The 26,254-nt window shown below is 40.0% G+C and overlaps 1 protein-coding gene across 3 annotated transcripts in view; it reads right to left on the bottom strand.

Moving 5' to 3' along the window:
- OPHN1 (oligophrenin 1) overlaps window positions 1–26,254 on the bottom strand; it is a 326,710-nt gene that overhangs the window by 187,345 nt on the left and 113,111 nt on the right. For all 3 annotated transcript variants that reach the window (XM_051969072.1, XM_051969073.1, XM_051969074.1), the window contains 3 exons: window positions 16,590–16,685; window positions 12,774–12,835; window positions 1,370–1,441 (listed from right to left, as the gene is read on the bottom strand). In XM_051969072.1, the coding sequence (XP_051825032.1) occupies window positions 1,370–1,441; window positions 12,774–12,835; window positions 16,590–16,685 (230 nt within the window). The remainder of the gene's footprint in view (window positions 1–1,369; window positions 1,442–12,773; window positions 12,836–16,589; window positions 16,686–26,254) is intronic.

The following is a 26,254-nucleotide window of genomic DNA, read 5'->3' as shown; positions in this document are numbered from 1 at the left end:
CTAAGGGCCTCCCAACTGAAATTCTATGCTCTAAGTCTTCTTCCAACTCTGACTTACTCTGTTCTATGGCCTCTCCCAGCTCTAACATTTGAAACCTTGGTAAAATCAAAAGCTCACAAATATGTGCCCTCATTTGGGTCCTGCTTGATCCTGGTATCTTCCATTTCTACTTGACTCCCACAGCTCCCCAGTTTTTGGTCTCAGATATGATCACAGAATATTGAACAACTATAGCAATATTTTCTTTGTTCTTCTTGGGGGAATATACCTGGTAGTGAGATTACTCAAGCAAAAACTAGCAAGAGTTTAGTTATTTTTCTTAAATAATTCCAAATTATCTTCTTTTTGTGTACAAAAACTGCCAACTTCTATCATTATATTTAACACAATTCCCTTACTCTTCTGTCTTCTTCTGAACTTTTTTCTAGTCTCTTCCACATATTTCTGAATTCTTTTCTCCAGAACAACTTGATCAATTCACAGTACACCAACAGCCTATTAATGTGCTTGCCTTCCCATAGCACATCCAATTCTGTTTGCGTTTTTTTTCCTAATTTTATAGGTTTAAAACAAAACCTCAGCCATTTTCATTTACATTTCTTTTGGCATTCGTTATTTGCAAGCTTTTTATGGGGCTTTTGATAGTTTATATTTCTGCTTTTGGAAACTGTTCTTTCGACCACTTATTTCTTCTATCTACTCATTCAATCGTGATCACAATGAGACCCTAGCTGACCAAGAGGAATAAATTCTTCCAGCTAAATACAGGTTTCCTTGCCAGCCCTTCTCACGCCATTGTTGTGCCAGGCAAGTAGAGAGGAACCATTACTCGAACCACATGGGTCTTTTTCACTCACTATGGTAGAAAGAGGCCTCCATTTGAAGTCCCAAGACCTGGGCTAAAGTCCCTGATCTGCGTCATGGCACTTCACCCCCGCTAAGCCTCATTTCCACACTGGTTTACAGTACAAAAAGCTTTCTGGGAAGTTTATTAAATACTGTTTTTGGCTTCTTGTGTTAGAAGAAATATATCCCAAATAAAACAGAAAGAAAATTATAGAATCCAAGGGTTTAGGGATAAGAAGGACTTTAGAGAGTTTCTGATTGGACTACTTCATTTTCCAGAGAAGGAAACTGAGGTCCAAAGAAGAAAAAGTGACTTGCCTATAGTTACATGGCAAACTACTGACAGGGCTAGGCCTGAAATCCAGGCCTATTGAATCATACTCTAATGTTCTTTTCAGAGAAGGTACCTAGAATACCATCAATACCTCTTATGTTTAAACTAGATTAGCATGTGGCCAATAAGCCACTGAGTTGCTATAAGAGCATCTTATCCATGATGTGGAGGAAGTAGAATGAAACCTACCTTGGTCAGGCCAATTTGTTCCTTACGGAAATTTTCCAGCGGTTTGATCAACAAATCACTAGCGTTTTGTACCTACAAGAAAAGGAAGCATACGTTAGTTAGATGATCAAATTAGAGCTTTGGAGGATTTTCCATGACTCTGTGCCTTAGAGTCAGTGAGTTCCAAGGAGTTACCAGCAAAAACTTACTGTAGTTTTAGAATCTGATAGGTCAGAGTCAAAAAGGACCTTGGTAGAGATGAAAGAGACTTTACTACAGAAGTGAGAAATTCTAATAAAAATGAGGGCTACCAATCTACACAAAAGAATCCCCAGGGACTCCAGATTGACTTAATTTTCAAATGTAAGATAATCTAGGTTTTGCTGTATTTTTATTAATTTTATTAGCTTTTACCCAATTCCATTTGAATCTGGCTTGATTGTACTCAGGAGTGGTAGAAATATGTGTTTGACCCCTCTGCCTTACTCCATAGAATGTCTAAGTTGGGCAGGGCATTAATTTGATTCCCTCACTGGAAAAAAAAATCAACTACTTTGATATATAAGGACTCGTCAAAGCTTAACATAGTATCTTAGTGGCAGGACCAAAATTGGGACTCCAGCCCCCCAACTTCCAGGCCACTGTTCTTTCTACTCTAATTCTTAAGTCACTTCCTAAATCAGATCGCAGACCAACTGCTTTGAAGAGAAAAACAAGAGGAGGGTGATTTATTGGCTCCTTGTGATTTTATTAGTAGTCTGTTTTAAGTCTCAAAACCATAAATGCACTGGGTCATATCCAGCAGCAGAAATGAAGGGGCCCAAAAGGGGAGAGAGGAGACACAGGGCAAGCTAGGAGACAGGGTCTGAGACACATGGGAATGCAGCCTGGGGATCCCTGACCTCATAATTAGGCAAATCATTTTCCAGGCTATATGGGATTGCACAGGCCAACGGTCTGGGCTCCAGCATAAATCATTTCTACCCTGGGTGATGTATCATAAAAAGAGAACTGCATTTGTTCCAACAGTTCCCCTGAGATTGAATTCTGCCATTACAACATCTACCAGGTCTGATCCACAGTTCAGAGCGCTGCAAACACCAAGCTCTATAAGACCATCGCATATAAGTATTATAGTTATCTCTTCCCCGTTACAACTTTCCCCATCACACTTTCAATATATCACAGATTGGCATAAAAAACTAAATAGGAATTTGGGGGGAATTTTGCAGAAGCTGTAGATGACAGAAAAAGTTTAGAACCTCAGAAATGCATAAAAGGGGTGTGTGTGTGTGTGTGTGTGTGTGTATGTAAATATGTGTGTATGTATGTATGTGTATGTGTGTATATATATATATGTATGTATATATGTATATATATATATATATATATATATATATAATATTATATCCTATCAATATATCTGATCTTTGCCAGAATAATTCAGACATCTTTGATATAAAGGAGAACCAAAGCATGTTATGCAGATTTTCCAAATTAAAGGAGTGGCTGTGCCCCTTACCCCTTTGATATGGAAGGAAGAACTGTATAACAACCAAGAATGGCAGAGGCTATTGCCCTGTGTCCTCACAGAACACAAGGGAAATCCTTGAGTAGCCCCGGCTCCATTCCCATTGTGCCCAGCTTCCTCAGAAACAAGTTAGTATCACAGACCTGTAAGAACTGAAAAGGAATGAAGTGGGGATAGGGAGAGTGCCAGGAGGCCTTTTTTTTTTTTTTTTTTTTAGAATCTGGCTTGTAAAGAAACCTTATCTCACATGAGGTGCAAAGAAAGAGTTCCGGTACACAGTAACAACAAGATTATGGGGATGATCAACTCTGATAGACTTGGCTCTTTTCAACAATGAGATGGTTCAGGGCAATTTCAATAGACTTGTGATGGAGAGAGTCATCTGCCTCCAGAGAGAGGATTATGGAGACTGAATGTGGATCACAGCATAATATTTTCACCTTTTGTTGTTACTATTTGTTGGCTAGTTTCTTTTTCTTTCTCCTTTTTTCCCCTTTTGATCTGATTTTTCTTGCATAGCATGACAAATATGGAAAATAGGCTTATAAGAATTGCACGTGTTTAACCTATAAAGGGATTGCTGCCTGTGTTAGGGAGGGGAGAGGAGGCCGGGAGGGAGAGGAAAAAAATTGGAACACAAGGTTTTGCAAAGGTAAATGTTGAAAACTATCTTTGCATGGATTTGGAAAAATAAAATACTATTAAAAGAATCCCTGTCCTCAGGAAGCTTATACTCTCCTCAAAGGAAACAGCATTAATCAATTGATTAGCATTTAATAGACACCAATGGTATACAAAGCAAGGAAGAATACAAAAATGAAAGGAAATAGGCCCTGTTTTCAAGGATCTTGTACTGTACTGCAGAAGTTCTTAACTTGTTCTTGTATCCTGGACCCTTCGGGCAACAATCTGGTAAACCCCATGGAGTCTTTCTTAGAGCCAGGTTTTTCAATGGATAATATTATAGATAGACCGACAGACATATACATACACACAGATATATAGATATATCTATATATCTATATCTATACATCTGTGTGTATATATAAAGTTAAAGGACTTAAAAGGAAGTCTATTATATTGAAATACAGTTATGAAAATATTTTAAAAACTTTAGTTTGAAAACCAGAGTGGAAACAATTTTAAGCGGTCAATCAACAAGCATTTGTTAAGTATCTACTATATGCCAGACATTTTGTTGGGCAATGGGGATAGAAAAACAAAAACGAAACACTTTCTGCCCTTGAGGAGCTACATTTTATAGTGGGAGATGATGAATATATAAGCAATGATCTGTCTAGTAATTTCTGATGTAATCTCTAAATAACTTCTTAAGAGATGTCCGTCTGCCCTTCATTGAAAGGAAGGAAGATAACAAGTGTTTATTAAATCTCCACTATGTGTCAGGCACTACATTCAGCACTTATAAATATTATCTCATTGTATCCTCACAGCACTGCTGGGAAATAGTTGAAGAAATGGAAACAATCAGAGATCAAATGACTTACCCGAGGTCACACAGTTACATGTCTGAGGCTGGATTTGAACTTAAGTCTACTTGACTCTAGGCCTTTCGCTGTACATCTAGCTGTGCTACCTGGTTGCCTCACTAGAAGTCTCCAAAGAAAGACTGGCTGAGTCTAGAACTAGAAGAAATTCAAGAGAAATTAAAGGCCAGTGGGAGACTTGGGTAGCCCACTCAGACTCGGAAACCATTCTTGAGTAATGGCAGCATGGTTTGTCACGATGGCTGGTCCCAAAAGAATGAGGTGCAGTGTTTGCTCTCATGCAGTTTACAATCATATATGGGAGGTAAGAGATACCCAAATAAGTAGAAAAAACCAAAATGTGAGATGTAGAAGCCTCCAAGTCTTTATATTACCTTCCCTGAAAGGTAGAACCATGGATTCTAAAGAAAGAGTATTGGGTTAGAAGCCTATGGTTCTGGATTTGAATCCTGACTTGGTTATCTACAACCTATGTGACCCTGGGCAGTCATTTCACATGTCTGGGCCTCAGTAATCCCAGAGGTATCCAACTTTCAGCCCTGCCTAAACCAGAATAAAATGTCACTGAGTAGTGTTTAACAATAAGTTAGAAATATAACACAAGATTGTTGCTTTTGTTCAGTTGTGTCCAACTCTTTGGGACTCCATGGACAATTTCTTGACAATGATACTAGAATGATCTCTCATTTCTTTTCTGCGTTGTGTCCCCAATTTCCAGATGAGGAACTGAGTTAAATAGGAGTTATGTGACTTGCCCAGGGCCACAAGCTAACACGTGTCTGAGGCCACATTTGAACTCAGATCTTTCCAATCCTAGGCCCTGTGCTCTATCCACTGCAGCACCACCTAGTGGCCTCACAACAACATAGACAATGTTAATTTGGGGTTTTCTAATTCCTTATACTGCTGGTAGGAATTCCTTGTTATTGAGTTTGACATCACTGGCCTTGATTGATGTTCCATTATTCCTTCCCCCTTTCTAATAATTCCTCTCTTCTATCACCTCATCATTCTCTCTCATCTTGATTTCCAGGTCCTTAAAGGTAGGGATCCCTAACAAAAGGCAACTAAAACATAGCTCACTGAATGGAGTTGCCATCAGTGAAACCAACCTAGAAATCAAACTTTATCTAGTACACCTCTAAGCAGCTCTCCAAGACAGCACGTGGTAGAGAAGGCGCTACTCCACGTTGTTGAAGGGAGTTTTCACACTGGGATCTTCTGGCCCCAATGAAATCCTCAGCCATGACCAAGAAACAAACACGGGGCACCTTGCAAAGTGCCTGATACCATGAATGAACTGAATAAATACTTGTTGATTGATTGTCTAATCACTTCTTCCACATCATGGCATCTCTACAATCCCTCCCATCATGCCCAGGTGAAGTCATAGCCTGGGGAATGCAACTCCTTAACCCTTCAGTCTAGCTAATAAACCAGGTTTCTTACCAAATGCAATTCAACTAAAAAAGAGACTTGAAAGGTACGTTGCTAGGGACAGAGAAAGCCACTTGAATCAACAAAAAGGCTTTGAGCACAGAGACAACGCAGGGGCCCTGTGTCGTTGGGTTGACTACCGGGGCTACCCTGGTAGAACATAAGTCCCATCCCAAAAGGCCATCACTTTCTTTGATTATCAGTGAACGATAATCAAAGAAAGACTTGAAAAGCACCTGAAATTTGTAAGGGGGGATCTTGGTTAGGAACTTCTGCTGAAAATGATATATTTCCTACCTCAATTCCAATACACGATTCAGGTTTGTCAACAGTGATAAGGACAGAGTAGTTTTGTAATGTGTGCCAGGAGGAACATGATAACCGGCAGGTGAGTGTGCCTAGAGCTCACCATGGAGAAGTTCTTCCAAAGTTTCTCCTACGATGATTTCAGTTCCCTCCTCGCACTGGCTAAACCATTGCTGAATGCCTGCACCTCATCCATATGCTAGACCAAAGCCCCTGCTAGAAAAGACAAAGACCGCTTGATACCTCCAGCTCATCCAGGATGGGGCCCAGGAGGCCCTTTACTAACTGGGCCAGGAAATGGGGAAAGTAATCAGGCAGTGAGTTCCTGGCAGGTCGTGAAAGACCTCTGCTGAGACTCCCCTCCACTCACATCGTTCCTGGACGCAAGTGGGAAGTGGGAAGCCAACATTCAGCATGTGAGTGAGGCGTCCTGGAGACAAAAGGGGACAGCATAATTAAAGACAGAAGAAAGTGACTCACGCGGGTGGCCAGGAGCCAGGGAGAGGGGTGGGAAAAGCAGCTTCTCAAAAGACGGATACTCCTTCAATATTGTGGATCTTTTTCTTAGGCAAAGAAAAGAGATAATGAAATAGCGAGGGTGGCCAAGTACAGCTGGGCTTTATAGCGCTGTCTGAATGGACTGGAGGTAGGGGGTGGGGGGAGATGCTCAGAGGAAGACGCTGGCATCATCCCACAAACTTCAGAAAACAGAGGCCGTCGCGGGGCTGCTGACGGGCCGTCTCCCAGGCTCTTGCCCTGCCTCTCTTGCCCCTTGAGATCTCTGGAAGAAAAGCTCTCTTCTCACGGAGAGTTTCCCAAAGGCAAGCGAGCCAAGCAGCCACCTCTGCAACTCTACCTGAGGCAGAGGCAAAATCCAAGTGGTGTTCTAAGAAGTTGCCAATCTAGGCCATGCCCCTCGGCCAGAGACACCAGAGCATTTGGGAAACTGACATGACATTTAATCTGGACACATATCAAGTCGTACATTTGGGTTTCAAAATTCAACTACGCAGGTACAAGATGCGTGAGATATAGCTAGGGAAGAGTATGCCTGAAAAAAAATCTATGGATGATAATGGGCAGCAACCTCAAAATAAGTGAATATGACATGGCAGCTCCAAAAGCCAACGGGTTCTTAGGCTACAATAAGAGCTCCAAATTGACAGCAAATGTCCCCTTTCACAGTTCCTTCCCACCATCCCTAAGTGTACCTTCTGGGGCCAGAATATAGCTGATAACTCTTCCAGATGATAGCACTTCAGAAATTAAATATAACAATCATGGAGTTTGGCTCTGGCGAGCAGAGGAGAAAATGTAGGCCCTTACCCTTTTTCACAAAGGTATAAGTCTAGGAGTGGGGAATACTATAAATCAGATGTGGCAAATGGTTTGGCTCATTTTGCCGAATGGCTTCCTTTCCCCTCTTTTTTTTAATCTTTGCCCCAAGGATGGATCTCTAGGAAGAGATGTAGAAATGAATGTGATGTAAGAAAAGGCATAAATAAAAATAAACTGTCTCAAATAGGGGGAGCAGTTAGAGGAAGGTAACCAGGACAGTAAAGAATCTTCAGTTCATACTATTGGTCCACTTCATCTGAAGATTTATGGGGGATAAGAGTTGCCTTCAAAGGTGTTATAGAAGAGGGACATGCTCTGTCTGTCCCCTGAAGGTGCACCAATGGGGTAGGAGAAATGGCAAAAGGGGACAACTAAAGCAAGATCTAAGTACAAACTTCCTACCGAGGTGAGCTCTCTGCAAATGGACTCCCATCAGTAGAGGGTAGGCTCCCCCTCAATGGAGGCCATTAAACAGAAGTTGTTAGATGAGCACTCATTAGTTAAATCACAGAAGGGATTTGGGGGGAAAGCAGGAGTTACAGATTAGACAAGATGGCCACCTGGGTCCCTTCCCACATCAAGATTCTATGATATTCCTCTGGACATAACGAATAGCATGTGGCCTGGTAAATAGAGCAATACTTTTGATACCCAGAACATTGTTTATAATTTTGGCTCTACTACTCACTACCTCTCTGACTAAGCAAATCATATAACCTACATGGGTCTCCTCTATAAAATGAGAGGGCTATACTAGACCTAGGATTTCACTGATAGAGGGAACTCCCATATGAGGAAATCCCCTCTACTAAAAGCAGCTAGGAGCTTCTCTGTAATGAAGACTTCAAAATGATGACTTAACCCGAATGAGCTTTGTTGTCACACTATGTACTACATTTAAACATACAGTGTGAAAATTCAAACTTAAACAATATTATTGTTCCTCCTTCCTTCAAAGAGGATCGATGACACGGGGAGTCTTGATTTGTAAGCGAAATGGATTTAAGTGAGGCGGGGTTATGCAAAGTCTTCAGCCTCACTCTCTCCTTTACAGACATTTGAGTCCAATGGCAAGACATAGGTCAGGATGACTAGTGATGGCTCCGGATGAAGTGGAGGACCGTGGCCTTTTTAAACTAAGATCTCTCCCAGGTCTCAAATGTCTGAGGCAACACCCATTCAGTGATTCCGTGACTTAATGCTAGATAAGAAATGAAGCAAAAGATGGCCTAGTTTGCCTTCATGAAAGATTCAGTCTGGGAGGGAATCATGCTCAGAGTTTCTAGAAAAAACAGAAACAATCGCTATTTACCTAAATAATTTTAGTGTATGAAAAAAATAGGATGCTATCTGTTATATTTCTCATCATTCATTTTAGTCAGTATAATATAATTAGCTGCTTCTTCCCAAATCCTGCCAATGCTAAATTAGCTGAAGAACTATTATTGAGATTAATTTGAAATTTCAACAGTTAAATTTAAATTTGTATTAGATGTTTATTATCTCTCATTCTCAGAGGGAAATAACATACTTTCATAATGGATAAATACATAACTAATTTGAAGCTGAGCCAATGGAACAGCTGAAACTGATACAAACAAAAGAATACAGATGTAGCTTAGGGAATAAAAATACAGAAACAGAAAGGAAAGAGCTCCAATCTAGAAAATATAATCTAGTTTGCTCTGAATTGTCATTCACAAGTTTTGCTGTTGGGTTGAGAGAAAGCAAAGACCACTGGTTTGCTCTGTGTGAACATCTTAGGTGCCGATAAAACCTAATTCAATGAAATAGCACCATGAAAATGTCTTGCAACGAAGATTTCTGGTACCTACAGAACTGTCCACTGGAAATATTATGACAGGAGACAAGGTAACGCTATTGATAGCTATTGATCAGGATCAAATGATAATTAGCAAATCATGCAAAGAGCAGCTTTGAATGGTAATAAAAAAGATAACTTTCTATAGATTATTATATTATTATCATATTCTATAGTATTACATAGAAATAATGATAATACATCTGGTATATTAATAATGGCAATAATTGAGGCAACTAGGGAACATAGATTTTGGTGCCAGAGCACTGAGCCTGGAGTCAGGAAGATCCGAGTTCAAATACAGCCTCAGATATTTACTAGCTATGTGACCCTGGCCAAATCACTTCACCTCTGTGTTTTCTCAACTGTAAAATGGGGATAAAAATGGCACCTACCTCTCAAGACTGTTGTGAGGATCGGACGAGATACTTGTAAAGTAGTGTACACAATGCCTGGCACATAATAGGTGTTTAACAAATGCTTATTTCTTAATACGTGTCAATAACAATGCCCTCTAGATGAAGATCTTCATGATCAGATGAGAATCTAAAATCTTCCTATCTTACAGCACATGAATAGTGAATAAAGTAAGAGATATAAAGATACTCATTCAATTCTGTATGTGCAACATGGTATTGAGACTGACATTAGGGAAGATGTAACAATATATAGTTAGTTGAGAAGACGGTTAATATAAATTCATGATTTTTGGATAAAAATTATATAACCTGTTAGAATTGTGTAAGACCTTTCACTGATGGAGTTACACTGAAGTCGGGCCAAAGCACTACTTAAAAATGGGCAATCTGGGCACACTACACACTTCCCAAGCAATCACATGCATTGAAAAATATCACTCAAGAGCTACACAAAGGTTTCTGAGTTTTTACAAGAGTTTTAAGCAACTCTGAAGAAAAAAGTCCATTAAAAGGAAAGTTCTCTGAAAAACTTGTTTGGAGGTATAGCAACAAGGTACTAGTGTATAACATGCTGGTTTTCTTGTGCCAAAGCTCTTGAAAGAGGATTGGAATCGAAAGAATAACCATTTTTCTGGGTGGCAGTCATAAAGATGAAACAAATGCATCTTGTAATAAAACTTTTGGATGGAAAGATCGAGTACTCAAATAAATCAGTTTGAGGACCTCAAATCCATACTCTGATTCAGAAAGATAAAATGATAGCATTTATAAAAAAGTTACAGCTATGGAGAAAGTGTTAAACAAATGACTTGGGATATTTTCAAAATTTAAAAAATACCTGCCCTACAAATAACATAGAACAAAATAAAGACCAATTTATTCCTCACTTGACCCAGTCTACGGAAACATATTCTTATTTTACTTTAAAGATCTAGATATCTCTAAATAAAAATAGAAATGGAACTCATTTGCTATGGACAAATATAACTGAATTGGTCTTACTCTTCCTAACTTTGTTATTCCTGTAGATGGCACCACCATCCTCCCAGTCCCCGAGGCTCCCAAACCAGATATCATCCTGGAAGGCTCACCTACTCCCACTCCATATAACTAATCAGTTACCAATTCCTTTCTTTTCGGCCTTCACAATATCTCTCCTAAACACCTCCTCTCCCCTGACACTATTATTACCTCAATGATGCATGCCTGGATTAGTCCAATTGCTTGCTAGTTGGTCCCCCACCTCAGATCTCTCCCCACTCCAATCCTTCTTCCATTCAACTGTTAGATGGATCTTCCTAAAGTACAGTTCTGACCATGTTACCCCTTCCCCTTATTTAATAAACTCCTGTTAATTACCTTATACATTTATAAAAATATATAAATGATAACTTATAAAACATAAATAAATTCCTTATTACTCCAAGATAAAATACAAAAAACTTCTCTTTGATATTCAAAGCCTTCCTATTCCTGCCTTTCCAGTCTTTTCATACCTTATTAGGCACTCTTCAATGTAGGGACACTGGCCTTCTTGACACCATTCCTCTAATACAACATTCTGTCTCCTGATTCTGGGTATTTTTTCCTGACTGTCCCCCAAGCCTGGTACTTTCTTCCTCTTCATCTCTGCCTCCTGGCTTCCTGCAACTCTCAGTTAAAAGCCCACCTTCTCTAAGAGCCTCTTCCAGTTTTCCTCAATGTTATCTCCTTCCATTTGTTGATTAAATCCTACACACACACACACACACACACACACACACACAAACATAGTTCTATATCTTGTTTCTATATACGTGTTTGCATGTCGTCTCCCCCATTATTTCTGTGCTCTTTTGTCTTCCTTTGTATACCTGATGCTTAATACAGTGCTTGGCAAAAAGTAGGTATCAAAAATATTCTTGTGGGCTTGATTTATTCCATCTTAGCAAGAAGTAAATGGACTTAGCTTGGAAGGCCACATAGAAATAAGCATTATCTTTTAGTTATAAGGGACTAAATGGCTCTCTGCTTTATCCAACAAAGCTATACAAATTTTATTACTGTTTAACAATATTTTGTAAGTTTAAAATGGATTTTCAGCTACAAACTTTATAAAGAAAATAAGAAAAAAAATAACTGACTTCATCAAGAAAAAGGGCATGTTTACTTTTGAAAAAAAAATAAAGAAAATAGGGATTACAGTAGTGGCTAAAATAGCATTAAAAGTATCAATATCATCCACACACCACATCTGAAGAAACCAAGCTGAAAAAACAAGCCCATTTATCATCTCCTTGATAATATTATTATGGCTAATACTTTTATAGATCACAAATATGACCATATGAAAGTGATTTTATTGACAAATCAATATGTGTCATATTATTTTATTGGGTTCCCTGTTTGTGTGATAAAATCTTAATTTTATTTAAATGAAAAGACGAGCAAAGAAAACGATTTGAGTTTGATGAAGAGTGTGGAAAGACAGTGTTTTTTTGTGGTAATATAACAGGAACAGTATCACGTAAAATTTGGGATTAGGTCATTTCTAAGGCCCCTCCCAGGTCTAAATTCTGCACCAGCAAAGCTACGCTATAAGCAGAGGTCTGGGGACTTCAAAGTCAGAGCTCTGGCTAATTCACCACAATTTGTGTTTGGAATATTTGCTGATGGTGCTTCTTGGTTTGTAAGTTTTTTTTAATTCTTCAGTTAATTTTTTAAAAACCATCCTTGTGTTCAAGATTGTTATTCTAGCCTAATTTCATCTCTTCTGAAGTCTATTCTAGCTGAAGCAAACAGAGACAGGATTTCCATACTAATTCGCAGCTGCTTTGATGGCAAACTCCCATGATGAGCACTTGAGATCCTACAAACAAGTCCATTATTCAAGTATCTTGATTGCTACAAAGGAAACCACAGTTCCAGACCTCCTCTAGCTTAGCAGAAATACTGAGAAAATGGAGTTCACATAGAAGAAGACCACCTGGGAAGTAACTCCCACCTCCTCCAAATTCCCTCCTGGAGGTAGTTAACATGCTTGCCTTCCAGTGAGCCCTTTAGAGGCTCAGTGGTGAATACCTACCATCATCATCCTCTCATTTTCAACTTCACTGAGGAGCTCAGCAAATTCCTTAAAAGATTCCGCTGTAAGAAAAGAAATAGAAAAGGAGGCTAATTAGTTTCTAATTTTTTTTTTAAACAAGATCCCAGAATGAACTTCAGTTAGACCAACCACAGACTAGGCTGGCCAAGGACACCCACAGGTATTATGTTCAGCCACTCCACCTCCAAATCAGGGAAAAAAGAACAAAACTTACTGAACCCTGTGCTAGGAAAAACTGAGGGGAACCAAAGACTAGCCTTACATTATGCCATCCTTTTAGACCTTTTAATCCTCAGGCCCAGCCTATGACTACTGTCAGTAATGTTACTCTCATGGTGAGTAGTGACTAGACCAGTGATGTCACTGGCATGGAAACTCACTAGTAAGGAAACTTCTCTTCCAAGATAGACCACTGCCTGTTCTGCAACTTACAGGGAAGTCTGGGAAGGGAAATGAAGAGCTAAGTGATTTAATCAAGCTGACCAAGCTAGGCTGAGCTTGAACCCAGATACTCTTGAGTTTTAATCTTCATAACTACACTATTATTATCACTACAGATGAGGAAGAGATTAAGTGACTTTCTGGAATAATACAGCTAGTACACATCTGGGGATGGAATTCAAAGTAAGATCTTTTTTTAAGATAGAAACAGAGTCATCAGATTAGATTTTATTTTATTTTCTATTTTATTTTCCCCCAATTGTACATGCAATTTTTAACATTTCTTTCTGAAAACTCTCCTTTCTCTCTGCCCAAATTCTCTCCTTTCCTCCTTCCCCTTAATGCAGGCAAGTTTCCTTGTGGAGAAATTTAAGAAATATGAAGTCAGGCAAAACATATTTCCATATCAGTCATGCTGTGAAAGAAAACACAGGCAAAAAAGAAAATAAAACCCAAGAAAAATAAAGTTTAAAAATAAAAGTCTGTTTCAATCTGCATTCAGATTCCCATCAGTTCTCTTCTTTCTCTGGAGGTGGACAGCATCTTTCATCATAAGAATTGTCTTGGCTCATTGTATTGCTCAGAATAGCTAATTAATTCACCGTAAAATATCGTTATTACTGCGTACAATGTCCTCCTGGTTCTGCTCACTTCACTTTGAATCAGTTCATACAAACGTTCCCCCTGTTTTTCTAAAACTACCCCCTTTATCATTTTATAGCACAATAATATTCTATTACATTCATATACTACAACCTACTCAGCCATTCTCAATCAGTGGACATTACTGTTTTCTTTTTCTCTAATGTCTTTTCGTTGATTTTTTTCCTGCTTTCTGAATTAAAAAACATAATAATTTCTTCCCAACTTCCACAATGGCAGCAGAAGAGACATCCCTACGCTATCAAAAGAGTCTGAGATCAAGGAAATTCTTCACAAAACCTCAGAGAGAAGACTGTGAAATGCTTCTATAGCCCTAATTTCCCAACAAGGAATACGCTCAACCCAAGACAAGAACAGTTCTTTTGTACAATAAATGAATTCAAGCTACTAAAGGGAAATCACCTAAGCTAAGGTTGAAAATTTGTCTAAAGGACAACCTCAATATTAAGAAAAAAGAAGGGTGACTCAGAAAGGAATAAATGGACAGAATTAGAAACGTTCATTAATCTCACTCAGCCCTAAAAATTCAAGGGCACTGCTCCAGAACCACACGCACTCATATAAAAGGTAGGGGGGTATTTCCTTAAAGCTTGATCCCAGAATCTAACCACAGAATTGAGATGTCCTGGGCAGCACCAGCTTTGGAAACTGTTTCAAAAAGAGAATTCCAAGATCCAAAAGTTCCTGAGTCCAAGCTTCAGACCTCCTGGAAAAAGAGTTCCTAATTCAATATTTTCTTTGGAGCAGCAAAAGGATAACTCATGTGGCACGTGCCCACGGCACTATTTGAAAAGTAAAACCTCTAACAACATAAACAGTGCAGGTCGATGACAAAGCAATCTACTTATTCTGTGAGTTCCAAAATTTTGACCTTCCTAAGGAGGCCTAAATAACAAATTTAGAAATATCAAAATATCAAAAATCTTGGAGAAACTGTGTAAAAATCTGTGGAGGAGTTATTGGAGTCATAGAGCTAGCTCAATTCTCTTGGGAGTCTGGGGGGTGGGTAGAAGTAGTCAAGAAAACTTACCAGTTGAGTTTTCACCAGAGAGTAAGGGGTTAATTTCCCATCATAGAGACAAAGAGACAGAGACCATGTATCTTGCTCCTCTTTTATTGACATGAGTGATTCCATGTTAGAAATTGGCCTCCAATCCATGTAAAGGTGGCAATAAGATATTTTCTTTGCCCTTGTTCTAAAATCTACCCCATTCCTGCCCTTGCCACTAGGTGGGTAAACAGATAATTTTGTTGTGGGCTAAACCATGATGTAGTTCAGCAGTGGACCAGAAATGTAGACCAAAATGCACAGCAAATATAAGTAGAAATAAGCTGCTTTTTTGAGAGAATTGGAGTCCTTTTCCAGCTCCATTCAGAAGATTTCTTTCTCAAAGAGTCTTCCCACATCCCCATGCTACTATTGACCTGTCTCCAAGAATGCAATCCAATTTTGAGCCAATAATCTCATTACTCAGTTGAAGAGAACAAAGACAGAAGAAAAAGACCTATTTTGTACAAAAATATTTCCAGCAACTGTTTACAGTGACAAAAAACTGAAAACTAAGGGGATGCCCACACATTGGGGAATGGCTGAACAAATTACGGTATCTGAATGGAATGGAATAGTATTGTCCTTTAAGAAATGATTAAAGAGATGGAAGCAGAGAAACTGAGAAAGACTTGTATGAACTGATACAGAATGAAGTGAACCAAACCATGAGAACAAGTTTCACAATCAAAACAACGTTGTAAAGACAAATTATTTTGAAAGATTAAAAGAACCCAGTACAATTAACCAAGTAGGAGTGTATATGTATCACATACACACACACACACACACACACACACACACACACACACACACACACAAAATAATTAACCAATAACCAACCAGGATTCCAGAGTCCTTAGAATGAAGCAGGCTACCCACCTCCTGAATAGGAAGGAGACATCGTTTTCAAGCATGAAAGGTGGGGATCTGTTTTGTTTGACTATATATATATTTATTTATATTATATATATATATATATATATATATGTGTGTGTGTGTGTGTGTGTGTGTGTGTGTGTGTGTGTGTGTGTGTGTCAGTTATAAGAATTTTGTTTTGTGAGGAAAATGAAGAGGAAGAGTAACAATGGGATTGTCCCTCCATTCCAAAAAAAGAAGAAAAAGAAGATTGATAATTTTTTGGACACATTCAGTGGAAAAAACTGAAGAAAGCAGGAAGACCGTCAGAAGGGAAAAACCATCAGGACTGCTTTGAAAGTCACAGATTGAATTTATCATACACACAATCTGAAAAGTAATCTGTCTGTAATAGAACTTCAGAGTTTCACAAACAATCCTCATTTTCCTTTTCTACTTGAATATGGAAATGTTCAATTTATTTGGTATTTGTTAAGTTCAGAATAAGCAAATGAAATTTCTTTTTACAAAAGTGTAATATCACCAACCCCTGCTTCTTCTAGGATCTCCATTATGGCTCATGCTTGGTATTGCAGAATGCCATGAGAGATGGCAACTTTTCAGCTGAGGGGAGGAATTGGTCTCCAGCAGATCCCAGATCCCAGATTTGTGTTGGGAGAGCCACAGATACTTGGAAACTCATCCAGGACTGACCTCCCTCCTCAGGAGGAAAGTTGACCCTCGGGCACATGGGACCCCATCCTCAACGAAAGGAAAGTACTTACCAATGTTAATCTCATCATCTGTCAGCGTGTCCCCAGTGAAGTCAAACTGGAAGGACTGCAGGGTCTGAGAAAATTTCTGCACAGCTGAAGAGTAACCTGAAAGGAAAGAAGGCAAGAACCAAGATTAAGTATTGTGGAACTAGTGACAAATGGCTAGGATTCATTTTGGGGAGAAAGGGGGAGGAAAAAGGAAAGATAAACTAGAGGTGGACCTATGCTTAGACTGGTATAGGGAACTCCCAGATGAGGAAATTCCCTCTAACAAAGCAGGTCAGCATCTTCTCTATGCTTAGAAGAGCAACCTAGAATGTTGAGAGGCCAAAGTGATTTACCCAGGGTGACAGTGACAGAAGGAAGATTTGGACTCAGCTCTTAGTGAGTCTGTGGCTTTGAGGTGGCTGTCCATTATGCCATAGTGAGTATCTTCTAGGAAGAGAGCAATTAGAAATGTGCTGTGTGGTCATTTACCCAGCCAAGAGCTGAGGTATCACTCAACAGGGCTTAGTGCCATGCATGGAGGCTGTGTCCTCTGCCCTGCCTCACAGAAGACATTTGACAGTTGTCATATGCCTATCTACCCCAAGCATTGGGCCTAACCCTTCTTTTATATTCTTCTCTTACCCTTGAAAACCTCTACTTTGGGGTCCTTAGTTTTTCTCACCAGCTTCAACTCATTCTGAACTTCAGCCCCTGACATTCCCCTTACAAGGCCACCCTATACTCTTACATTCATTTTCTGTTACTTGTCCTTGATTCTATTTCCTGTACTTTTAAGTTTTTGCTTCACTTTTTAAGTGAAAAATCTAAGCAGCCTCTTTATCCATCTCTTTTTTCTTCTCCTTGAAATTATTTCTCTTTGACTTCTCTTTGTGTCTTCAGAAATTCATTCTTGGGTCATTCATCCCTCATACACCGACTTCCTTTGTAGAACGGTATTCGTCTTTGGAATTCTACCTTTTATTCTTCCTGAACCTCTAGAGAAGTGGTTCTCAAACTTTTGTTTTCAGTATCTTTATCCTATTAAAAATTATTGAGGATCTCTCCAAAGTGTTCTTGTTTATCTGGATTATATTTATAGACATTTACCATATTGGAAATGAAAACTATTTTTGAATTTGTAGATCCTCTAAAAGGATTTCAGAGATCCCCAGGATTTTCCAGACCATACTTTGAGAACCACTGCTCTAGAGCTCATCTCAGTGTCTGCCTGGTTGTCTTTTCAATCACAAACTCTAGGAGAGAGAGAGAGAGAGAGAGAGAGAGAGAGAGAGAGAGAGAGAGAGAGAGAGAGAGCGCGCGCACTTCCTGCAGGGTTCCCATCATCCCCAACCCAGCAACCATTTTCTCCCTGCTAGTAAGAATCAAATCCAAATGCAACTTCCTTTTGTTGATTCTTCTACCACTGGAGGATAAAATAACCATCAAGACGGATCAAGTAAACGGTCAAAGAATATGAACAGACAATTTTCAGGTGAATAAATTGAAACTATTTGTAGTCACATGAAAAGTTGCTCCAAATCACTATTGATCAGAGAAATGTAAATTAAGACAATTCTGAGATACCACTACACACCTCTCAGATTGGCTAAGATGACAGGAAAGATGATGAATGTTGGAGGGGATGTGGGAAAACTGGGACACTGATACATTGTTGGTGGAACTGTGAACGGAACCAACCATTCTGGAGAGAAATTTAGAACTATGCCCAAAGGGCTATCAAATTGTGCATAACCTTTGATCCAGCAGTGTTTCTACTGGGCTTATATCCCAAAGAGCTTTTAAAGAAGGGAAAGGGACCCACATGTGCAAAAGTATTTGTGGCAGCCCTTTGTGTAGTAGCTAGAAACTGGAAATTGAATGGATACCCATCAGCTGGAGAATGGCTAAATAAATTGTGGTATATGAATGTTAAGGAATATTATTGTTCTGTAAGAAACGACCAACAGGATGATTTTAGAGAGACCTGGAGAGACCTACATGAACTGATGCTGAGTGAAATGAGCAGAACCAGGATTTCATTATGCATGGCAACAAGAAGATTATATGATGATCAATTCTGATGGATATGACTCTCTTCAACAATGAGATGATTCAAACCAGTTCCAATTGTTTAGTAATGAAGAGAGTCAGCTACATCCAGAGAAAGAACTATGGGAAATGAGTGTGGACCACAACATAGCATTTCCACTCTTTCTATTATTGTTTGCTTGTATTTTTGTTTTCCTTCTCAGGTTTCTTTTTTCTTTCTTTCTAGATTCGATTTTTCTTGTGCAGCAAGATTTATACATATATATAAATATATAAATATCTATACATATAATGGATTTAACATATACTTTAATATGTATGAAACTACCTGCCATCTAGGGGAGGGGTTTAAGGGAAGGAGGAGAAAAGTTGAAAAGAAGGTTTTGCAAGGATCTTTAAAAAAATTACCCATGCATATGTTTTGTGAATAAAAAGATATAATAATAATAATAAAAAAGACAGATCAAGAAAGTAGTAGCTGCTCCACTTTTGGAAGAGGGAAAGAACTCTTGCTGATTTCTAAATGATTCAAGTCCCCCATCACTATGACACTACCGCACCCTTCTCACAAATCTTTACTTCTTTCTCGCTATACAGTATATAGTATATATTTCAATGGAGCTCCTCACGTGAGTTTACTTTCTCTATACACCATGCTGTTCCAGTCCCAGCTTTTCTTTTGAATATTGTATTCTTACCTAGAGAAACAACCCATATGCTTTTACCTTGGCCACACAGGAGCTGTGTGACCCTGGGCAAACTGATTAACTTATCTGTGCTTTAGGCCACTTTCTAAAACCAGAAGTTTCTGAGAAGATGCCAATCTGAATTCATAGATAGTTCCCTCCACTGCGAGTTCTCTGGCCCAATGAAATCATAGTTCCTATTCCTCTTCCCTATATCCATCTAGAATCACATTCCAGTCGTGGATTAAATTTGGCCATTCCACATACTAGACTAAGCTCCATGAGAGCAGCGGAGAAGGTGAAGAGGAGAAGGAAGAGCTAGTGTTTACAGAGTACTTTCAGGACCGCAAAAAGCATTACATGAGGCGTTCTTAACATTTTTGCCCTTTGGAGCACTTTGGGAATCTGGTGAAGTCTATGGAGCCCTCCTCAGAATTACGTTTATAAAACTACATCGTATTATAAAGGAAATCAATTGATTCTACTGAAATAAGATTATCCAAATATATTTTAAGACAAGTTCATGGACCTCAAATTTTATCTCCTCATGACAACCTTCTCCTTACTCCCAATTTACAGAAAAGGCAACTGAGATTAAATGACTTGCCCACAGTCATAAAGTGAGCAGGATTCAAAGTCAGAGTTGAGCCATTAATCTAGTCATCTAGCTCCAATTCCAGCTGTCAGGATCCAGCGACCTCTGACCCAGATACACCAAAGAGAAAAGGGAAGAGTTTAAAAAGTGCAGCTGCTGCCACTCTTGTAACACAGAGAGATTTCTGCCAACTCTTGAATCCTCTACTAGGCCCCCAAACCTCTGGCAACCCACAGCCCATCCAGGCATACCAGACTTCTCCAGGGACATGCGCAATTCAAGGGAACAAAAAGAACACAGAGAAAGTCATCGAAGAATGACCAGATCTCCTACTTGGCTTGCTCACTCTATATCTCTGTCTCTGTGGCTCTGTATCTCTGTGTGTATGTGTCTTTCTGTCTCTCTCTCCCCCTCACCCTCCCTCTCTCTCTGTCTCTTTGTCTCTCTGTCTCTCTGTCTTTGTATCTCTCTCTGTCTCTATTTCTGTCTGTTTCCTCCTTTTTCTCCTCTTCTTCCTCCTTCTCTGTGAACAGTCAGTTCTACAAGCAGCAACTGGTTCAGCCCAATCCAGCGATTCTACTTTGTCTTGTCTTTTTTCCCTTGGCAGTCTCCAAATAGAACAGGAATATCGGTACAATCCTTAGAGATACGAGCAGTACCTGTTCCTTGTCATCTCCCAATTCAGTTGTCCTAGCTTCCAGGGCTACTCCCCCCAAAAAGGCCACCACTCAATTTGGACAGCATGCCATCTTTCCCAGAAAAGGATTATACTACTCCCCTTACATCCCTGGGGTTTTTCTAATAGGAGCAGATATTTTGAATAGGAAGGGATTTTGGAGACACTGAGTCCCAACCTCTCATTTACTGAGAAGGAAACTGAGACACAGAAAGCTCACATATAAGTTTTCCAGACCTAGAGCTGAAAAGGACTTCAAAGGCCATAGAATTGACTTGCTCTTTTTTTTCAGAGGAGGAAGCAGCTGAGATACAAGGAGATGTCGGTGGAGCATGTGGGGGACTTGAACCCAGGTCTTCCTGACCAGGAGGCCAACTCTCTACTACACTTTAGATGTTTTCACCTCATTTGCTTGGTACCCAACAGTACACATAGGTGAGAAAACCTTGTTTAATAAAGTGGCTCCTTCACCAATTCAGCCTATGGCCCAGCTCTCACTAGTAGAGGAAAGTACTGGCACTTTTGTGCTTCTTCCTCATCCTGAACCAGTTCTCCCCCCAACATTTACTCTTGGCAGACAATCAGCTTATCTTACTGTGTGCAAAAGTCAACCAGCTTGGTTGATTGCTTTCTGGGACTAAGGGAAAGGATACAAGGAAGGCAATGTGACCTCCGCCTTTTAACTAAAACATGCTTCTAATATGAGCAGGACTACATAAAACTTTTCCAGGTAAATTAGCTAGAACATCAGAACTCCCTGGGGATTCTCTGACCATTTTGCTTGTTTTTTCATTTCCAAAAGCACTTTGTTTCAGACAATTAACATCTAGGAATCTGGAATGGACCACATTTCGGAGCAAGTCTATGGTAACTGGGGAAGGCTGTCCAGGTTATCATGGCTTCTCACTGTTTCCACCTTTAGAATTAGACTTCCCCTAAAACATTTCCCCTACAAATCACTGGCACAAAGAAAATAAAATTAGCAGCATGTCAGCCCAGCTTCCATATTTCATCACAAGAAAGAACACAAAATTGGCCGTGCTTGTGGAAAACAATCCCAGCGCCTACAACTTTCCACAGGCCAAGTCCACCGACGTCTTTGGCCAGTCATGGCCGGTCAGCTGGTCAAGGCCGGTCATGGCCAGCCATGCAGCCCTTCAGGAAGGAGTCCACCATTTGCTCTCTGGTTCCGACCCCCCCCCAAGCCTTAACAAAGATTTTAATTGCTTCTCCCTTCACCCATAACATGAATTTCAATGGATGGACTTTTTTTTTTAAGAGGAAGGGGAGTAATTACAGAACTACAGATTATGCTTAGGTTTTTTTTTTCCTATTCTCACCTATGCCTTCCTGCCCTTATAGAATCGTTTTAGCAAAACAATCAATCAACAAGCTCTTATCAAGCACCTCCTTTGTTTCTGGGAGCTGTGCTAGATACTGTGTAGACAGATACAAAAATGAACTAGTGTAGAGGACTGAAACTATTGGGTTGGTGCACTGAAGTCCGGACTGCTGAGTGCTTGAGGCTAACTACTGATTGGACAATACTCTATGGGCATATGCTTGGAAAATGGCCCTTCTCACTATCGGTACTGGCTCAATGATTGGTATATAGAGGATTGTAGGAGGGACTAGGGGGAGGAGTAAGAGGAGCCAGGAACACACTCTCGGCAGTAGACAAGGGACAAGGCACTTGTAGAGATTCTCTTCCATCCCCTTTACTTCTACCCCTAAAGACCAAGAATAAAGACGGACTTTTGCTTATCCTGACTCCGGCTGATTCTGGGGTATCCTGGGTGCTAGCGTGACCATTACAAACTAGTTCCTGCCTTCAAGCAGCTTATGCTCTAGTGGGAGGAAACACCATTAACCAATCAGCAAGCATTTCCTAAGTGTTTCTTATACACCAAGCATATAATACGGATGTTGTTTGTCCTTCATTTTGGAAGAGGACCACTGACATCACAAGGCAATGTCTTGACTTGCAGATGAAACAGAACTGCATGAAGCTGGTCAACCTCTCTCTCTTCCAGAGTCACTGGTCCAATGGTGAAACAAAAGTCAAGATGGCAGGCAATGGCCCAGGATGCAGAGGATAACCTTGGTATCTCTGATGTCTGATCAAGCTCTATGTCTCCATAGTACCTCCTTCAGCCACCTCATATTGTAAGGCCGGAGAAACTGATGCAAGATCGAGATTAGGGAGTATTTAATAATTTATTAAATGGGAGAGATTTCCCTTTTTCCTCTCAAAACTATCCCTCCATTTGCATCCCTGATGCATTCACATTTTGTTGATTTTGGAGGAGACCCTAAAACTACAAAGTAATAAATATCCTGGAGATCTTGAATTATTCACTTTCCCCTAGAAAAAATGCTTCACAAGCAGCTATAGATAAGAGAGTTGCCCTTCTAGAATCCCTTCTCCCTTAGAGCATCAGTGAAAGACCTACTTTATGATGAAGAGATACTTTGTGTCCTCCAATCAACTATGGAAACATTTGGATTAATAATCAGGTACCTCAGACCTTTTCTCTTTTGCTTGTTAAATTCTCTCCTATCTTCTTCCCTTTCCTCTCTAAAACAATCACTTAGAAAAAAATCTCCAACAAAACAAACCAAGAAAAAACAACTATCCTGTGATTCATTATTTTGCCCAGCTATCAGCTGGTTGTGATATTGACCAAGATTGGGGAAATAGAAAAAACAATCTTACAAAATTGCCACATTTGCCTATGATTTTAGTTAGGAGATCACTAGTATTCAAATAAGAAAAATATGTATCCGTGCGTTCCTTTACCTTCTCCTTGTTCAGCTATACCAATGCTCAGTCGGTCAACAAGCACAGATTAAGTACTTACAATGTACCAGGCACTAATGCAACAAAGAAAAGAAAAACAGCCCTGCCCTCCCCTCACTTTCGAACGGGAGAGACAACATGTAAATATCAAGATAAATACATGATATAGGGAGCTTAGACGGAAGGTAATAGCACTTGAAAAGACCTGCAGAAGGTGGATTTTGCCTTGAGTCATGAAGGAAACTGAGGAAGCTAAGGAAGAGCAGGGGGCAGCTGAGAGGGGGCAGCATTGCAAAGGTATGGAGGCAAGAGATGGAGAGACAGCAAATAGGTCAATGTAACTGGATCATAAAGTTTGTGAAAACTAAGTGTAGAATGATTCAAAAAGGTAGAAAAGGGTCAGATTATGAAGGACTTTGTTATTATAGTCATTCATCCTTCATTTTGGAAGAAGACTGGTGACCTCACATATGGTACCCTGGCTTGTGAGTGAACTGGATTCAAGCCAAGCAGAATTGCAAAAAGTCGTCAACCTTAAAAGCCTAACAGAGGACAACCTATGGATTATAAGGAATTTGCTGAATAGGGAGTGACATGAGCAGACTGGTTGTTGCCGTTCAGTCGTTTCAGTCACGTCCTGCTTTTCATGACCCCATTTGGGGTTCTCTTGGCAGAAATATTGGAATGGTTTGTCATTTCCTTCCCCAGCTCATGGAAACTGAGGCAAATAGGACAAAGTGACTTGCCCAGGGTCACACAGCCAGTTTGAACTCAGAAAGGTGTGTCTTGATCACTCCAGGCTTGGTGCTCTATCCATTGCAGCACCACTTAGCTGCCCATACTGTTTAGGAAAGTCAATTTGGCAGCTTAGTGGAACATGGATTGAAGAGAAAAGAGATGAGGCAGAGAGGCCATTAGAAGACCACTAATAATTCAGGCAAGAGTTTCACAGAGTCTAGGCTACTATGGGGGCTTCATGAACTAAGAGAAGAGAGACAGACAGACAAAGACAGAGACAGAGAAGTATACAAGAGATGTCATGAAGGTAGAAATGGCAAAATTAATCAATGGACTGGATACGTGAGCTAAGTGAGAGTGAGGAGTTAAGAGTGCTACTCTTGATCAGTAACTTTACATTACTAAGCTTAAGAAGGCCTTTCCTGTCCATGAAAATTTTAAGTGGAGGAAGGAGAAGAAATAGGCATTTATAAGGCACTTAATATATGCCAGCTACTGCACTAAGCACCATTTACATATATTTTCTCATTTGATCCTCACAACAACCCTGAAAGGTGGGTGCTGTTATTATTTCTATTTTACAGTTGAGAAAACTGAGGAAAATAGTGACTGACTTGTCCACTTACTGCTAGTAAGTGTCTGAGGCTGGATTTGAACCCCAGATTTCAGGCCCAGAGCTCTATCCAGTGTTCCTCTAGCTGCCCATAGAGAGAGTAACCAAAATCCTCCCTACTGCCCCAGATGACCGGGTAGATAAGAACGTCTCCTCAAAGACTCCAGTCCAAGTTGGGGAGTGAGGGAGGTAGCAGGACTGACAGAGAGGAGGGGGAGGTAGACACCTAGGCTAAGACTGAAGCCAAGACCTCTCCTTTCTATCAATGCTATTCCTCTTCAAGAATTTTCTGTAATTTTGCTGGCTTGCTATTTACTGGAAATCCCCAGTTCCAGTTCACTCACTGCTTTTATAGAAGACTCGAGCATAATGAAAACCCTCAATCAACTAGAGCAGACTTCCTTTCTGGCATAATTTTATTTCCACCATGGGTTTTCAAAGACATTTCACACTTAGTCTAAAGCTGAGGAATGAGACTGCTTTAATGATGGAGTCCATTACTTACTTGGGGAGGGGGGGGGGCTGATCTGATTTGCTCAATCACCCGCCCTTATATAAGCAGAAATAAATATGATATAAAAACAAAAGATGCTAGGAAATTGAAAAAAAATGGGAGATTTAAATGTCCACAGCTAGGTGGGGAATTTCACTCATTCTATCCTGCCCGGCACGCAAGGTCTTCCACTATTTTGCCTTATTCCATATTTCCAAATACCCGCCATGTTCTAGCCTAACAGGACTTCATGCTGACCCTAAATACATCCATCTATGCCTTATACCTTTCTTACGCCATTCCCAACGGCTCAAATGCCCTCTTTTCTCCCTGTCTCCTACACATCTTTTAAAGTCCAGCTCAGATGTCACCTCCTCCATGAGGCTTCCCTTGATATTTGAGGGTCAGAGTGATCTTTTCTCCCTCAAAGCTCTGGTAGTCTTTATTCAGATCTCTGTGGCCAAGCTGATCCCAAAGACTTGGAGACCGCAATGGTACAAGAGATGTGATCTCTGGAAGACCCTATCAAGCTACATAGGCCTTGGGTCCCGGCACATATCTGTTGTGAGAACATCAGGCTAAGTTTATAAAGGCTCATCTGAGTTCCAGCTATGGAGTGATGAATTAAGGCCACTCATTGAAGTATTAAGGGTTTTCATCCAGTAGAGGGAGTAGCCTCACTGATGAAATCCCAGATCTTGGAAAAAAAAAAAAGATTCCCTTCATCTGCAGATATATCATCTCCTTCTTGGATTGCAAGTTTTCTACGGGCAGGGACCGGATTTTAGACTCATATGCTCCGGTGTCCGTGGTCAGCTTAATAACTATGCATTGAATGGATGAAGTGACAGCACCATCAGAAGTCAAAAGAACACAGCAGAAATGGGAAACCCAGCTCTAAAGACACACACAACTCAACAAATCTCTGCTAAGAGAAAAGCAGGAAGCTCAGTGTGGGAATGCAAACACAGCTATAACACACACTTTCCTCTCCCTCAGTTTCTAGTCAAGAAAGGGATAGGGGAGACACGAACAC

This window comes from Antechinus flavipes, chromosome X (assembly GCF_016432865.1).
Source record: "Antechinus flavipes isolate AdamAnt ecotype Samford, QLD, Australia chromosome X, AdamAnt_v2, whole genome shotgun sequence".
NCBI classification, from domain to species: Eukaryota; Metazoa; Chordata; class Mammalia; order Dasyuromorphia; family Dasyuridae; genus Antechinus; species Antechinus flavipes.
This window is presented reverse-complemented; position numbering and strand designations above follow the sequence as displayed.